This window comes from Macrotis lagotis, chromosome X, assembly GCF_037893015.1.
Source record: "Macrotis lagotis isolate mMagLag1 chromosome X, bilby.v1.9.chrom.fasta, whole genome shotgun sequence".
NCBI classification, from domain to species: domain Eukaryota; kingdom Metazoa; phylum Chordata; class Mammalia; order Peramelemorphia; family Peramelidae; genus Macrotis; species Macrotis lagotis.
Window position 1 is genome coordinate 618,329,784 of NC_133666.1, and position 16,723 is coordinate 618,346,506.

The 16,723-nt window shown below is 39.3% G+C and overlaps 1 protein-coding gene and 1 pseudogene across 2 annotated transcripts in view; one reads left to right on the forward strand and one right to left on the reverse strand.

The window, feature by feature from the left end:
• The window catches only part of ZC3H3 (zinc finger CCCH-type containing 3), a 527,107-nt gene that overhangs the window by 73,913 nt on the left and 436,471 nt on the right, over positions 1–16,723 (reverse strand). For both annotated transcript variants that reach the window (XM_074202952.1, XM_074202953.1), the window contains exon 9: positions 7,742–7,873. In XM_074202952.1, coding sequence (XP_074059053.1) covers positions 7,742–7,873 — 132 coding nt within the window. The remainder of the gene's footprint in view (positions 1–7,741; positions 7,874–16,723) is intronic.
• LOC141503769 (5S ribosomal RNA) lies at positions 5,437–5,554 on the forward strand (annotated as a pseudogene).

Sequence of the window (16,723 nt, forward strand, 5' to 3'; positions counted from 1 at the left end):
CCCTCAGAGATCATCTATTCCAAGGTCCTGATTTAAAAGATGAACAAACTAACTCAGAGTTCCTTCAAGTGATCTTTTTTAGACTTAATGTTCCTGACTCAATTCTTAAAGGACCACCCTTGCTTTCCTGTATTCATCTTTAATAACTTGGTATTATCTTTATGTATCCCTTAAATCTGAGATTTTTCATAGGTTTCCTCTATGTCAGAATTAATTCCTTTAGATAGCTTGCCCCTTTTTCCTTATTGCTATATTCATGTCTTCAGATAGAACAACTTCTGACACATTATGGACTTGCCCTGCAAAATACTAGACTATTATATCTTTTTTTATCTGTATTCGAATCTAAGGTATACATGTTAGACTAATTCCTAGCTTTACTTTTCCTTCAATTCTTTGATTGATTGAGTGGTCACTTGCCCCCAAGTTGCTGTTGTTTCTACTTAGGTAATCAATTTCTTTTTTAATTTTTTTAGGGTTTTTTTTTTTTTGCAAGACAAATGGGGTTAAGTGGCTTGCCCAAGGCCACATAGCTAGTTAAGTGTCTGAGGCTGGATTTGAACTCAGGTACTCCTGACTCCAGGGCTGGTGCTCTAACCACTGCACCACCTAGCTATCCCATAGATGATCAATTTCTCCTGGTTGATCTGAATTAGGTCCAAAAGAATTGTTTGGTCCCTTTGTTTGATATTTTTCTTGTTTAGGGAACAACAATTAAATCATTATTACTACTGGTAATTGAAAGGCCAAAACAATATGGCTCCACTGCTAGGCCTTACGACTTAGGCCTTAGTTCCCTTCCCTGGCCATGCCTCCCCACATGTGTGTTAGAATGCAAATTCCTTAAGAACAAAGACTCTTATTTTCGTATTTCTTTCCTCAATGCCAAACACAGTGCCTGGAATATATAAGACACTTAAATGTTTCTATATGGATGACTTTATCAGCAATGCAGGTCCCAAATTTATGAATTACTGCTGCTTTGGTATAAGTCTGGAGAGTTGAAATGTTACATCAATATAGTAGCAAATATAGAGTAATATGCCAGGGTTGTAATGTTTTCCCCAAATTTTGTCCCAGCTCTTCCTTCTGTCCAAATGATGTGTTGTTTACTTCTACAAAATAATACCTGTTTCTATGTCTTTACCAAATGCTCTCATGGTAATTCTTCCCTTATCTTCCTTAATGAAGCAACACATTTAAAAAAAAAAAAGATATACTCTACTGCTTAAATTTTTTAAATTAGGGTATAATGATACATAACACCTTAAAATTTCTGAAACAATATCTAGCATTTATATAGTATACTTTTTTGTATGAAGTAAATATAAATAATTTTTTTTGGGGGGGGGAGGCAATGGGGTTAAGTGACTTGCCCAAGGTCTCCCAGCTAGGTAATATACATCTGAGGCTGGATTTGAACTCAGGTTCTCCTGTCTCCAGGGCCAGTGCCACCTCGCTGCCTCAAATTTATATAAATTTAAGATTTGCAAAGTGAATTATGTTAATTCATTCAATCTTCACGACAATTTTTTTAAAAAGGGGATATTATTGTTCTCATTTTACAGATGACCAAATCAAGGCAAACAAACACGTTAAGTGACTTGCCCAGGGTCAAACAATTAGTGTGTCCAAAGTATTTATTTAGGCTTCAAACTCAGGTCTTTCTAACTCCATGCATCCTGTACTCTGTCTACTTTGCCACCTAGCTACCATTTCATTTGTTCCTTATACCAGCATGGTGAGGACAGATATTATTATTTCAACTTTACATTCCAATAACAAGTCTCATTTCAGCATGTCTAAGTGAAAACAATGAAGATGAATTTGCCTCTTTCCATGGGGATATTTAGTTCATTCTATTTATTACATATATGTCTATATGTCTATAACTGAGGTGATAAATTATATTTCTAGTTGTATAGTTTCTCCTATGAATTAGTGCTCTCATTTTCTGTTAATCTTTCTCTTATTTTGTACTGCTATTCTCTATTGATAGCAGGATTATCAAATTTACATGGACAATTTTTTCCCCCTCTTTCTCTTTACAGTTTAAAGCCTTCTTTATAAAGACATGGAACAAATATATTCTCAATGGTCCTTGTTAGGTGTATACCACTTCTTACCATAAAAGTCACTCATTTCTACACTTTGAGCCATAGTTTAGACAATCCAAATTTCATTCTCAGACACATTCTTCTTAGCTTGTTATTAACCTTCCAGATCTATTACTTTTGAAGTTCCAATCATTAATAAGTAGTAGTGATTATCACTATGTCTCCAAGGCTTTAACTTTTGGTTTAGTGAGCTTTCCATACTTCTTCTACAAGAACCTCTGAGTTACACATGAATCACTTAGAGGTTTGAAAAGTCTCTGGAGTTTCTTTATCTTGTCCAGAATGGCTGATTGGTTGGTTGGTTGGTTGGTGTCATTTATTTTCAAAGAGGACCAAAATGACATCACTATTTTAGGGTCAAATTTCTGTGTATCTGTGCCTAATCAGACCAATATGAGCTCAGAATGCTCTTCAATAGGTCAGGTACAAATAGGCCATGAGCATTTGGGGTAAATTCTCTTAATTTGTGCATTTCACATTTTTTTTTTTAGGTTTTTGCAAGGCAAATGGGGTTAAGTGGCTTGCCCAAGGCCACACAGCTAGGTAATTATTAAGTGTCTGAGGCCGGATTTGAACTCAGGTACTCCTGACTCCAGGGCCGGTGCTCTATCCACTGCACCACCTAGCCGCCCCTATTTCACATTTTTTTTTTGAATGACTACAATTCTGCTTTGCTTATTGAGCATAGCACCTTCTCTGATAAGGTCACATCATGATGGGTGGTCGGTCCTTTGCCAATGTCTCCAAATTGCATAATCAATTCTTAAGTTCTTAAGAGAGACTGAAAAGTGTCCTTGTATCACTTTTTTTTCTGACTTCTAGGTGAGCACTTGCCTCATGTGAATTCTCTATAAAATAGTCTTTTTGGCAATCATGCATGTGGCATTCAAACAACATGGATAGGCCACTGGACTTGTGCTCTCTGTAGAAGAGTTTGAATGCTTGGCAGCTTAATTCAAGAAAGGGCCTCAGTGTCTGGTATCTTTGTCCTTCTGGATGATCTTCAGAATCTTCTTAAGACAATTCAAATGGAAGTGATTCAGTTTTCTTACATGGTGCTGGTAGACTGTCCAGATTTCATAGGTTTATCACAATAAGGTCAATACAATGATTCTATAGTACTTCAATTTGATAGTCAGTCTAATGCCTCTCCTCTTCCACTCTTTCCTTCAGAACCTCCCAAACATTGAGCCAGTTCTGGCAAAGTGTGTCTCATCCATATTATCAAAATATACCTCTTGGAAAGTACACTGACAAGCTAAGTATTCAAAACTTCTACAACTGCTGTTACCAATGTTTCCACAAATAGATGGTGTGCTGCTGGTTGATGGAGCACCTATTTTTTCTTGGTATTGTAAGACCAAAATTAGTACAAGCAAATAGGATAGATCCATAATTTGTTACACATAAGTTGCAATGATCACCTGCAAACAACTCCCTCCACTTTGGTCTTAGGTTGTAGTTTTTACAAGTCAAAGATTTTAGCATCAGTGTGGTTGCTGACCTTGATGCCATGTTTATTCTCGTTGTTTGTCCAGAATATATGCCTTAGGAAGACAGCAGATCTTGCTTTTGTTTATGACAGGTAACAAAGAGCTTCAAGTCCCTTTAGTTAGTAGTTACCTACCACTCTTCTCTCTTTTTCTTTTTGGAAGACTGTATTATCTGTCACCTGAAAGAACCAATGGATTCATAGCCTCTTTCCTTTTAGGAAGTTAGGGCAAGAAGTTATTTCCTCCAGAGAAGGCCCAGTTTTCCATGATTCTAAGGAAAAGCCCCAAACCACACAGTTCTTAATGTTTGGTTATCCTTTTCTCCTCTTTTCTCTTTGCCACATTATTTCACGTGCAATCTTCTAGCATAAGAGAAAGTTCTCTTCTGCTAAGTTTCCTTCTTTACTTTCTATTTTAAGCATTTCTTCTTTTCTTTGAAGGAAAATTCAGTTCTCTCAAATAATATATCTTGTATTGTTCTAGTCTTTTCCACTTTACTTCTCTTCAAGAATAGAGATCAATCTGCACTTTGCACACATAGAAATATTAGATGATACTAGCAGAAATGCAAACATTTGCACACTTTTTTTACAAGTCTTGGCAAAAATACTCCTTGTCCCTCATACTACCCAGCTATACTGGATAATCTCATGACTACCTACAGTAGCGGTGAAATAAGAGATGACTCAGGATATGAAGAGTGAAATCCACTTAGCTTTGTTCACACTATCACTGGTTTTTCTCTGCCATCAGATTCTCTGGTCCCACTTGGTCAGGGGAGCAAACCTTAATTTATTTAGCAGAAAGAAACAAAGCACAAGCAGACAAGACTCACAGGTATGAACAAAAATTCATTTATTTGGTGAGATCTATTAATCTTGTTTCACCTTGCTGAGACTCTATGGAACCTTCCCTCTACTTTCCAGGACACTAAAATCTCTGACTTCACTTGAAGGTTGAATATTAAATTATCTAGCAAACATAATTCAATGAAAAACTAAATTCAATGATCTCATAATTATCTTCATATCCTGCTTCATCTTTCTGGTAAACCCCCTGAGAGCAGGCACTGTTTCTTTTTATCTCTGTACTCACAGTGACTGGCAAAGAGCAGGAACTTAATGCTTCTTGATTGGTCGAATGCTTTCACCTTCACACTAATGGTCTAGGTGCTAGGTTCTAATACTGGAGCCCACATCCTTTTACCTTTCCTCCTCATTCTTCCCATGGAGTCTCTTTTCTTGAGAAGAGCAGAATTCTATGTTGTTCTACCCTAAGACATTATAGGTTTTACTTCCTGGAAGATGCCTTTTAGACTGATGGGCATATATCATGGTAATCATAAGGGCACTGAATATGGAATCAGAAGTCCTTGGCTTGAATCCAAGCTCCATCACTTAACTTGGTGTGGGAGCATGGATGAATTATTCTATTTCTTCATCTATAAAATAAGATGTTTTGGACTTGATTTTACCTAAGGTCACATCCAGCTTTAAATCCTATTCTCAAGGACTAGATAACCTCCATTTAACAGTGGGATGGAAAATAATTCATTAGGAAGAGCACAGGATTTGGAGTCAGAGGATCTGAGGCTATCTCTTAACTCTGTTAATTCCTACCTATGTGACCTCCACTTCTCTGGGTCTGTTTTCTCACCTATAATATGGGATGATAATAACTGCATTATTTATCTCATAGGATTATTACAAAGAAAGTTTTTTGTAAACTTTGTAGTACTTTATATGTGTGACTTATTAGTCACATTCTTTGACTCTGTGTATCATGGATTGTAAACTAGTCTAGGAGAGGCCTTAAGAGTTGTAAGAGTCTACAGCCATATTACCCTGAACATGTCCGATCTCATCTGATCTCAGAAGCTAAGCAGGGTCAGGCCTGGTTAGTTTTTGGATGGCAGACCACCTGGAAATACTGGTAATGTAGCCTTTGTCCCCCCCCGCCCCCCTTCTGGGGGCAGTTAGGTGGCACAGTGGATAGGGCACTGACACTGGACGTCAGGAGGTCTGGTCTCAGACACTTGATATATATTAACTGTGAGACCTTGGGCAAGTCATTTAACTCTACTGTCCCACAAAAACCAGAAAGAAAAAAAAGTTTTCAGACACAAAAACTACCTGGAAGAGGTGGCTCTGAAGAAGGCTGCTGGACCATTCCCTGTCCATTAACCCTCAGGAGCCTTTGTTTTCTACAGAGAACACTGGGGGATGCACTAGTCTCAGAAGTGAGAGCTGCTCAGGAGGAGCTGTAATTCAGGAAACCTGTAATTGTTATCAATAGTGCAGAGAGGTGAGACTAATATGGTGATGAAGAGGATTCCAGAGTGGGAAGAAGAATATTATAACATTTAGAGTGCTGTCCCACAATAAGACAGGTGACTGCTGTGAGGAGGGAGGTAATGAGTTGCCCAGTACTATGAATGTTGGGTGGCACACTTCTCAGGGATGCTGTAAAAGTAAAGAGAACTGGAGTGGAGGTAAGGGTAGAGAAGTGAACAAACCTTTATGTAGTACCTTCTAGGTGGTGCTTAGCCTATGCTAAGCACTTGTACAAATGTCATCTCACTTCTCTTCACTTCACAACACAATCACCCTCACTTTACAGCTGAGGAAACTGAGTCAAACAGATATTAAGTGACTTGTATGACGTCATGCAGTTGGTTTATGTCTAAGGTCTCAAGTCTTCCTGATTCCAGGTCCAAAACACTATCCATTGTGCCAATGAAATTTCTTAAAAAAAAAAAAAAAATCAGAGTTCTCTTCAAGTCTCTTCCAGTTCAGGGGTCCTGTGGTTTTAGGAGTCCCTTGGAGCATACACATATCCCATTTGGCAAAGGGTCATGCTTAGTGGAGCCAGAGAACCTAATTTAGGACTTAATTTTGCCTGAGGCAGGGTTGCATACCAGACCTCTGTTTGTCCTTGAGTAAGTCACCATCCTCTCTATGTTATATGAAAATTGTATACCTGAGATGATTTCTAAGGTCATATATCCAACTTTTAAAAATTCTATTATTCATAAAATTCCAAACTGTAAGAGCTTGAAGAGCTTTTTAGGGACCACTCAACCTAACCCCTTCACTTAAAAGAGGAAGGAACCAAAACCCAGATAGGGGAAGGAATTTGCAAAGAAAAGGGGCAAAGCCAGGACTTTAATCTGGTAAGGCCAATGCTCTTTCTCTTATACCATTTGATGAGTCTGTCTCTTATTCCACCCCCTGAAATACAGCTTTCAGCAATGTAAGCCGAACAGGGATAGGGATGCTTAGGAACAGAAAGTGGGAAGGAACCGATCAGTTGAGAACATTTCACATTGTAAAGGACTGGGTCACCTAGTCACACCTTCCTTGCTAAAAGATCCCATATCTATTATCAGCCTGCAAAAAGCATAAGTCAGCCCTCTAATTTTGAATTTCTCAGGCTCTAACGTCACCTAGGGTGTTTACTTTATGGTTCAGTTTAATTTAGTTTGATTTTCTATGACAGAGTCCATGCTCAGCAATTCTGGGAAGACAAACAAGAAATATGATATAGTCCCTGTCCTCAAGGAGAAGACAGTCTTGTGATATATCACAATGATTTATCAGTAACATATACAGAATTAAGTATGATACAAAGAAGAATGTGGCAGGGGCCCAGGAGAACCAGGCACAGTATGTGTATGCGTGTGTGTGTGTGTGTGTGTGTGTGTGTGTGTGTGTGTGTGAGAGAGAGAGAGAGAGAGAGAGAGAGAGAAACTATGTGGAACTGTAAACAGCTATATCTCTTAAAAGAGAATTTATACTCACTGACTCCCCTTCTGTCACCACTATTTCTAAATAACTGACTTTTTGACAAGTTAAACTTTTACTTCTCCTCTCTGGGTCTTAAATCATGAAAACAAAGGCAAAAATTCCCAGGTTGTGGCAGGACTCAGTATGAAATGATTTTGGAAGCATAAAGCAAAGCACACTATTTTTAACCCAAAGATCTGCTCTTTAGGAGGTCACAGTCTAAGGGAAATGCCTTTATAACAGAGAGACCAATATATAAGACAGAGTACTGTACAGTGTAATGTGTCTTACTGGATGTCCATGGCACCAGGGTAAAGATGACTAAACCTCCCATTTAGCAGGTTACCTTTTCTCCCATGGGACAGTAGCCTTTGAGGAAGTCCACGCAGACCTCTGCCTTCTTTGACACATACACGTGGCTGTATGGGCAGTTGCTATTATTGCAGATTCCTTTCAGGAAGTAGGAACACACAGGCATCTGTAAAAAGAGAGAGAGCAGACTGGATGAGAGGTTACTTGAAACTCGTTCTTTTCATACACAGACATATATACTCATTCAGACATATGTAGAGATCTCCATGCAATCACAAAAAGACAAAGTCATACATACATTCATAAAAAAACATAGGGCACATTCAGAGAGTCCCATACAAAAAGAAACATTCACAAAAAAAGGCACATATTCTACTTTCAGAGATACACATTTAGAAAAATACTTGCTTGTATGAAAAGATATGTGTGGAAACACCTACACCCATATATACACCCTAGTGGAGACAAGAATGAGAAAGATATCGTCCTCTGTTCTGGTCTAGATTATCTAAAATACCATCCAGTTTTGGGTAATATATTTTAGGAAGACTGTTGATGAGCTGGATCACATCTAGAAGATGACTAGAAACCAAGTCAAGGATGAATTAAAGTAATTAGAAGTATTTAGCCTAGTCAAGATTTAGGGAGGACTTTATTGTTATTTTCACAATCATTAGGAGGTGTTAGAAGAACTGATCTATTTCCTCTAGAAGGTAGAATTATGAATAATGGAGGAAAATTATGGGCTGGGGGAAAGAGGGCAGATTTTGGCTTAATATGAATAGGGAAGGACAACCTTACAATCAGAGTTATCCCCAAAATGAAAAAGAATTGTCTTGAAAGATAGGTATTCTAATAGGAATTAGGTGATCCCTTGATATGAATGCTAGGATTTATGGATTTATATTTTGGATAAGGTTTGGGCAAGATTATTTCTAAAATCCCTTAAAACTTTGAGAATCTATGATTCTACAGTTCTCACAATCTTCAGTGGATTTATAACCTAATTGAAGAGGCAAGATTCACAAACAAAACAACTAGAAAATATGGACCTTGTGACCATGAGCAAGTTACCTAATATCCCTGAATTTGAGTTTCCTCATCTTTCAAATGAAAAGCTCCAATTAGATGAACTTTAAGATATCTTCTAGTTCTAAATTTTGTCACCTTAGTTCCATTCATGGTAAAAAAAAAACAAGTAGAACATGAGTCAGAGAAGGAAAAAACCTCACCTTGGGCATAAACTCTCAGTTTACAGAAAAGGAAAGACTTCAGTTATATCTAAAAGAAGAGAGAAGTAAAATCTGGATTGATGACCAGAAAGGATTAGGCATTTCAACATAAACCAATTAAGCAAAGGTGGTATCCGTGGAGATCAGACAGGATAGGATAGAAGATCTATGTAGGTTAGCAGTCAGTCAATAAACATTTATTAATTGCTTACTGTATGGCAGGTACTAGGATAAACACCAAGCAATAAAGAAAAGCAAAAGATTGTGGAAATTGTTCTGCTTCAGTTCCCAACTTGCTCCATGACAAGGTGAATCACTTCTCCCCCCACTCTGGGTCTTAGTTTTCCCCAACTGTGGAACTGGCAGGTTGTATGCTAAGAGTCCTCCTAATGTCAACCTTACATGTTCTAAATTTTCTTTCACTTCTAATGTTTTACACACTTTAGTCTCTTCTAATGCTGACGTTCTATTGTCTATGGTCTAAAGTTCCTTTTAGTGATTACATTTTATAATCTGAGTTACAGTGTTCAACACCACTATTAGATGGTGCAACAGACTTAGTGACCAGGAAATCTGAGTTCAAATTCTGCCTCACACATAACTTATTTTCAGCATCAGTTCTTCAACTGCAAAATGAGGATAATAATAATAGTACCTTTCTCATAGGCTTATTGTGAGGATCAAATGAGAACCTATGTAAAGCATTTTGCAAACCTTATAGTGACATATACTTGCTTTTGTTCAGTTGTGTCCAACTCTTCATGACTCCATTTGGGATCTTCTTGGCAGAGATATAGGTTTTCTTGCCAGTTCCTTTTCTAGCTCATTTTACAAAAGAAGAAACTGAGATAAACAGGGCAAAATGATTTGCCCAGGGCTAGCATCTGAGGCCAGATTTGAATTCAGGATGAAGTCTTCCTGATTCCAGGCTCATCTGCACTACTCAGTAGCTCCTTAGAACTGCTTACTATTATTATTATTACTATTCCAGTTGTCTCATCTATGGTTTTAGGTTCTGTCTGGCTCTAAGTTTCATGGAGTTCAATGAAGAGAAGCATGGGAGATAAATTTGGAGAGATAGGATAGGGACAGATTATAAGATGCCTGGAAATTTAGGCAAAGGAATTTATACTGGAATATGCAATGAGGAAACACTGAAAAGTATTTGGCAATGGATGAGGAGTGGTGGTGGTGGGTGGCATGGTCAGAGTTCTGTTTTAGGAAGAAGGCTCTGGAAGGATGTACAGGATATATGGGAAGGGAACAGAATGGCAGCCCAGAATGGATTAGGAGAGTATTGAGATAATCTAAATAGGAGGTGATAACTAAGTAAGTAAAAGAGATGAGAGGATATTTTGAAGAAAGATCATTGAGGTTAGTGAGTGAATAGTTCAGTCACCACTCTGAGAATCCTAGGTTGATAGAATATGGTAAAGATACAAATGCTGTAGCTGGTCAAGGGAGTCATAGACAGGTAGTGGGGAGGTGATAGCTGAAGTCATGAATCAGAACACACAGAAACAGAAAAGAATGGAATAGTCATGCCTTGGGGAAGGTTAGCAGTTAAAGGACGGGGGCATAGAACTAAGTGGCATAAAGTAGGCTGAAATCTAAGAAGAGAGGACATTTTATGAGCCTTTCCAATCTTCAATGGACTACTGGAAAACTTGGGATGATGCAGCCTGGCTTTGTCTGCATTTGTCCCATTATTCTTTTTGGGCAATTATTCATTCATTCAACAAAAAACATCTATTAATTAAGACTATGCTCATTATGAGAAATACAACAATTAATATAATACAGATCCTTCTCTTAAGATGTTTACAGAGTAAAGGCATGTATATAAACAACTGCAATTCAAGAGAGAAAGAGAGATATCTAGGGAAAATATTAGCAAAAATTTGAGGGGGAAAGATAACACTCACGGGGAGACAAAGAAAGCTTGTTGAAGGTAACATCTGTCTAAAGCTTTGAAGGAAGGAAGAGATACAGGTAAGGAGTCAATTGATGTTTCCTTCATTCTTGAAGATGACTATGACAAGCACATGAACTGGATTTGAGTGAGGGGGTGCTGTGCTAAGTCACCAGCCTCACTTTCTTCTCCAGAGCCATCTGGGTCCAGTGCCAGATTTGAATCAGGATGACTGGACATGCCCTGGGGGAGAGGCAATCAGGGTTAAGTGATTTGTTGAAGGACAGATAGCTAGTAAGTGTCAACTATCTGAGGCTGGATTCGAACTCCCGCATTCCTGACAACCAGTGCTCTAACCATGAAAACATGATATAAGACTAGAACTGGACTAAAGAGGGCCTAGGATGCCAGATTACTAAGAAAATCTGGGAAAAGTGAGATAGGGATGAAGAATTGTATTTGGGGGCTAGGGATTTTTATTGTGAAAAGCTCTACTGTGGTTGAATAGTTAGGCTGTGGATGGGACTATTTCTAGATATTACCACTAGGTAAAAGAAAAATGGAAAGGACTCTTACCCACCATCATCATGACCATATGCTGGGCATCACACACTTTCTCCTTTAACTACCTAATTGAAAACAAATTACTAGCTTGTTGTGAGGTTTCCAACATTTCACTCAAGTTATTATCAGTTGCCATACACTAACCTAAAAACCTGACTAGTCAGTTATAAATGGCATGACTTGGGAGGGAAGCAATGAGACTCTCTGCCCTGCTGAAAGGCTGGCCTGCTGCCTGAGTGGCTGCTCACTGGGGCTCAGAGACACGGTTCTGTTCTGCCTTCCCATCTGGCACTGGTAGGAAGAAGGGGGACCTAACTCCTTGAACTGGGGCCTAGGGCAAGATTCTGAGCTCCCTGGCATTGCCTGGCTATGATCACAGTCTCCAGGGAACCTTCTTATCACAATGCAGCACAGCTTGCTGTTGGTTTTCTCAAGTCAGACCCATATGTCTTCACAGATGACTGGCAAGTGAGAGCTATTGAGGGTGAAAGAGTAAGGGAATGAGTTGTGAAAAGACAATAATACTATGTGAAAGAAAAAGTTAAGATAACAAAACAGAGAAAAAAAGCAAGTTTATGAGAGAACCTGAGGCAAATAGGAAGTCAGATAAAGACTGAGAAAGTGATAGCATGATTAAGAAAGATAAAAAGAATGTGTAAAGGAGGACAGACAGAAAGGCAGCAAGAAAAGAAGAAATAGAAGTTAAAGCAGAGCATGAGACAGACAGAAATCAAGATCAGGATCTACAGGATGAGAGAGAGAGAGAGCAAAGCAAGCAAGAGAATGAGAGGAGGTGTCAGAGAGCAAGCAATCAAATGAGTATGAAAATAAGAGTAACAGCATGGGACAACATTTAGGTGGGATCCAGAGGACAAGGGAGAGAGTGAGCAAGAGTGGTCTAGATGGAAAAGCATGATGCAGACAGGAAGGGAAATTCAGGGTCAAGAAGACGAGGAGTTAGCAAGAGTGTGTGAGGCAAGCAGCCAGCAGAAGAGAGGGGGATGGAGAAGAGAAGTGAGAGTGAGCAACTCTAAAGAGAGAGTAGGGGGTGTGTGTAGGGGTGGGGGAGAGAAAGAGGGGAATGAGGCTGTAGAGAATCCACCAGCATCAGAGACATGTACACAGATGGGGGAAAAAAGCAGGAGGAGGGAAGAAAGGAAGCACAAAGAAACAAAGGGTGATTTAAAATACAAGAGTTTATTTTTAATTGTCTCTTAACTGCAGCCATTGAGAGAGAGGCCGGGAGTTGGGGGCTTCCATGGTGGGGTTGGTGGTGGTATGACCGTAAACAATTCCCTTAATGTAGTTTTTGATATAGAGCCCAAATTAGCTCTAATAAAAAGGGATAATAAAGGCAACTCTTATACCAAACTAAACTCCTCCTAGCTGTCAAGCCGGGGCCATTATCAAGAGGAAACTGCATTCTCATTTCAATTAACCTTGTTTGCACCCCACCACGTCCACACAAATAACAATAACATTAATTCAGGGCACTGGTGCGGGGCGGCCATATTAGACAGCTTGGAATATGCAGAGACTCGGGAGCCTCGAGCTAATGAACCCGAAACTCGACGTGAATTTCCAAATTGCTCACAACAGAGTTTCTGAGCTCTATTAGGGAGAAAAATGCTGATTCTTTTCAAGTTCCTCAAGGGGAAAAGCTGTTGCCGCAGCAGTGGCAGTGGTAGGAGCACCAGTATGCCTCTGCCCAAGCCCTAGTCTCATGCCAACCTGCTCTGTAAGTTCATCCATTCACAATGACCATCCCACCACCCCCAAATCATCACGTGGTACACAGCAAGACCAGCTTTTCCAAGTTGTTCTCAATAGAATTCAAAAATTAATGTCCAACTCCGGTTGGTTTCTGAGTGAAAAGGAGGGAGGAGTACCAGGTACCTTGTAGGAGTTAGTATAGGGCAGGAGATGGCCCTTGGTAGTACAGATTCCTGTATTAGTAGATCATTTCCAAATCTAAGCTCTGTAATTCTTAGTACCTTAGTGTGTGATGGTTCAAATGGTCATGTGGGCCAGGACCTGACTTTAGCAGGGCAATCAATATTACATTCCTGTTGAGGCTGGCAGCTACTCTTTAGTACCCCTTTTCAGAGGATCAATGGGATTCTTTACCAGGAATCTAGTTTTCTCATCTGAACCTCTCTAAACTCTCTTTCAGACATACCAAAAGGATAATGCATCCTTATCTGGTTACTTCTTTAAATCCCTCCATTTATCAGTATCAATCTTGCCTCTTCTTTGACATGGATAAGATTGTGAGCTCTGTGAGGCATGGGACTGGCCCTAACTCCAATTTTCTTCTGTCAATAAAGCATTTCTTGATCTAGATAGTAAAGGGTTGGTTGTGGAGTGGAGGGAAGACATTGTTCCTCCAGCTACCTGCTTACTTCAGGCAAAAAGAGACCCTAGTTGGGAGAGAGGCTAGGGGGCCATGTTTCATCTGTATAGAAAGAACTGGGCCCTAAGGATCATAGATGCAGAATTAAGAGCATGGAAAAGGAAGGTTTCCTAGGTACATCAGGATCAAATACATTATAAAGCAATTTTTGACTGGTCACTGATGGGTGCTAGCTCTTGGGGTTTTAAATGTTGGAAACCTCAAGCAGGATAGGAAGTCTTGTATTAGGTTAAGGGAAAAGTTAAAGAATCTGTGAGAACAAAATTTTGCGCCTTTAAAGGACTGCAATCTCACAATGAGTTAATAGATGAGATGGCAATTATCCAAGTTTAGGTTACCTTGAGAGTGGTACAGAAGAGAAAAGAGTTGGAAACAAGGTAGAAGTCTATAGGCTGGGGAATGACTTTAACAAATACTGGAACATGAATGTAATATTAACATGCTATAAGAAACAACAAATATTATGAGCATGGAGAGGAAACAAAAGATTTACATGAACTAATAATTTTTCCAAACCTTTTCCATCCCTCCTCTAACTTTCCATGGTTTCCTTTCCCCCACTCCCATCTGAGAATTTAGCCTCATATGTTAATCAAGCTATTGAAGACATTTGCCATGAGCTCTTCTTCCCTCTTCATCATTTCTATGATGCCTTCTTTCACCAATTTTTCCATCACTTTTGTTTCACACAGAGGTAGCCCTTTTCCTAACCAATGCAAATAGTGTCATTACTTCCAGTCTCTTTTAAAGCAATCGACTCCTCTGTCACCTTCATTTTATTGCTTATTTTCTATCTTTCCTGTCTACTGTCTCATTCCCTACTGCTTACAAACTTACCCATGTCTCCCCCATTAAAAAAAAAAAATCCTTACTTGATCCTTCCAATGTACCTAACTATCATCTTATATTTCTTCTGCTCCTTTTAGGGGAGGCTGTCTCCACTTTCTTTCTTCTCATCCCTTACAATCCAGCTTTTAATTTCATCATTTCATCAAAAGAGCTTTCTCCACTGGCCTCGAAGTCAAGAGGATGGGAGTTTGAATCCAGCCTCAGAAGCTTCATACTTACTAGCTGTGTGACTTTGGACAAGTCACTTAACCCTGAATGCCTCACATCCAGGGCCACCTCGAGTAGTTCTGACTCTTACCTGGCCACCACCCAGATGACTCTAGAGGAGAAAATGAGGCTGGTGGATCAGTATACAAATCCGATTCATGTGCTTATCATGGCATCACCTTCCCTGATGTCATGTCTTCTTTGAGAAGCAAAGGACAAAAAACATCAATGATCTCTGTACTTGCCAAATCCAGAGACATTTTCTCAGTCCTCATTCTTCTTGACTTCTCTGCAGCCATGAATGTCTCTAGGTTTTCAGGTTCTTCACTTATTAGACTCTCCTCAGTTTCCTTTGCTGGATTCCCATCCAAAACACATTCTGTAATTGTAGGTGTCCCAGTGTTCTTTCCCATTATCTTCTCCTTCTATACAACTGCACTTGGTGATCTCTCAGCTTCCAAGATTTAATTACTATCACTGTGCTGATGATTCTCAAATCTTTCTATCCTTCCCCAAATTCTTTGCTGACTTCCAATCTTGTATCACAGTGTTTCAGATATCTCAGGACTGATGTTCAGTAGACATTTCAAATGCCACATGGCCAAAACCAAATGCATTATTTCCCCCCCAAACTTCACTGTTGCTTAGAGGACAACACCATTCTCTTAGTCACACAGGTTTCTAAGCCAAGATTTATCCTCAATTCCTCATGACCATGCTGCCAAGGTTTGTTGATTTCCTCTTTGCAAAATCTCTCAAAGACTCGCCCTTCTCTCTCTCTCACACTCCTACCACACTGGTGTAGGCCCTCATCATCTCATATCCAGACTACTGGAATGGCCTGCTAGTGAGTCGGCCTGCCTCAAGTCTCTTCCCACTCCAATCCAGCCTCCATTCACTCACCAGAGTGATTTTCCTAAATTCTAAATCTAATCTGCTGCACCTCTTCCTCACTCAAACTCTAGTAGCTCCCTATCATCTCTAAGATTAACTGCAAAATCCTCTGCTTGGTGTTCAGAGACTTTCCTAACCTAATCCCCTCCTACCTTTCTAGTCTTCTTATAACCTGAGATCCACCCTCTTGTACTCCTGGCCTCATTATTCCATTAACAAGTCACTCATCTCTTGACTCTGGTTATTTTCTCAGCTGTCCCCCATGTCCAGAATGATCTCTCTGATCATCTCTACTTACTGCTTTTCCTGGCTTCCTTCAGGTTTCAAGTAAAATCTTTTACAAGATGACTTTCAAAATCCCTTTTAATTCTAATGCCATCCCCCTGTTAATTATTTTCTCTTTCTTCCACATGTAATTTGTTTGTATATAGTTATGTGCTTGTCTGCTTGTTGTCCTTGATATTTCCAGATCTTTAGGATCAGGAACCACTTGCAGCTTTTTGTATCCCCGGGGCTTAGCACAATGCCTGGGTTATAGTAAGTGTTTAATGCCAAGTTCACTGACGGACTGATGTAAAGTGAATAGAGCCAAGAAAACAAAATAAATATGGACTACATCAATGAAAATGAGAAGAACCACAAAAGAAAAAGCTCTCCCATTACTCATTTGCAGAGGAGGTGTTTTAAAAAATGAAATAATATTTGTATAGTCTCTGCTTTTAACTTTGCATATACTTGTACCTTTTTTAAAAGGTTGGTATTGGTTGGTATTAATGATTATTTTCTCTAAAAATATTTTTGGTTATATTGAGTGACTCTTTGGAGAAAAGGATGCATATAATAAAAATAATAGTAATAGTGTATATTGATATCCTATTTCCTGTTGTCCTATGCCTTTCTCAGATCACATCTGGAGCACTGTGTTCAGTTTAGGGTATCCCACTT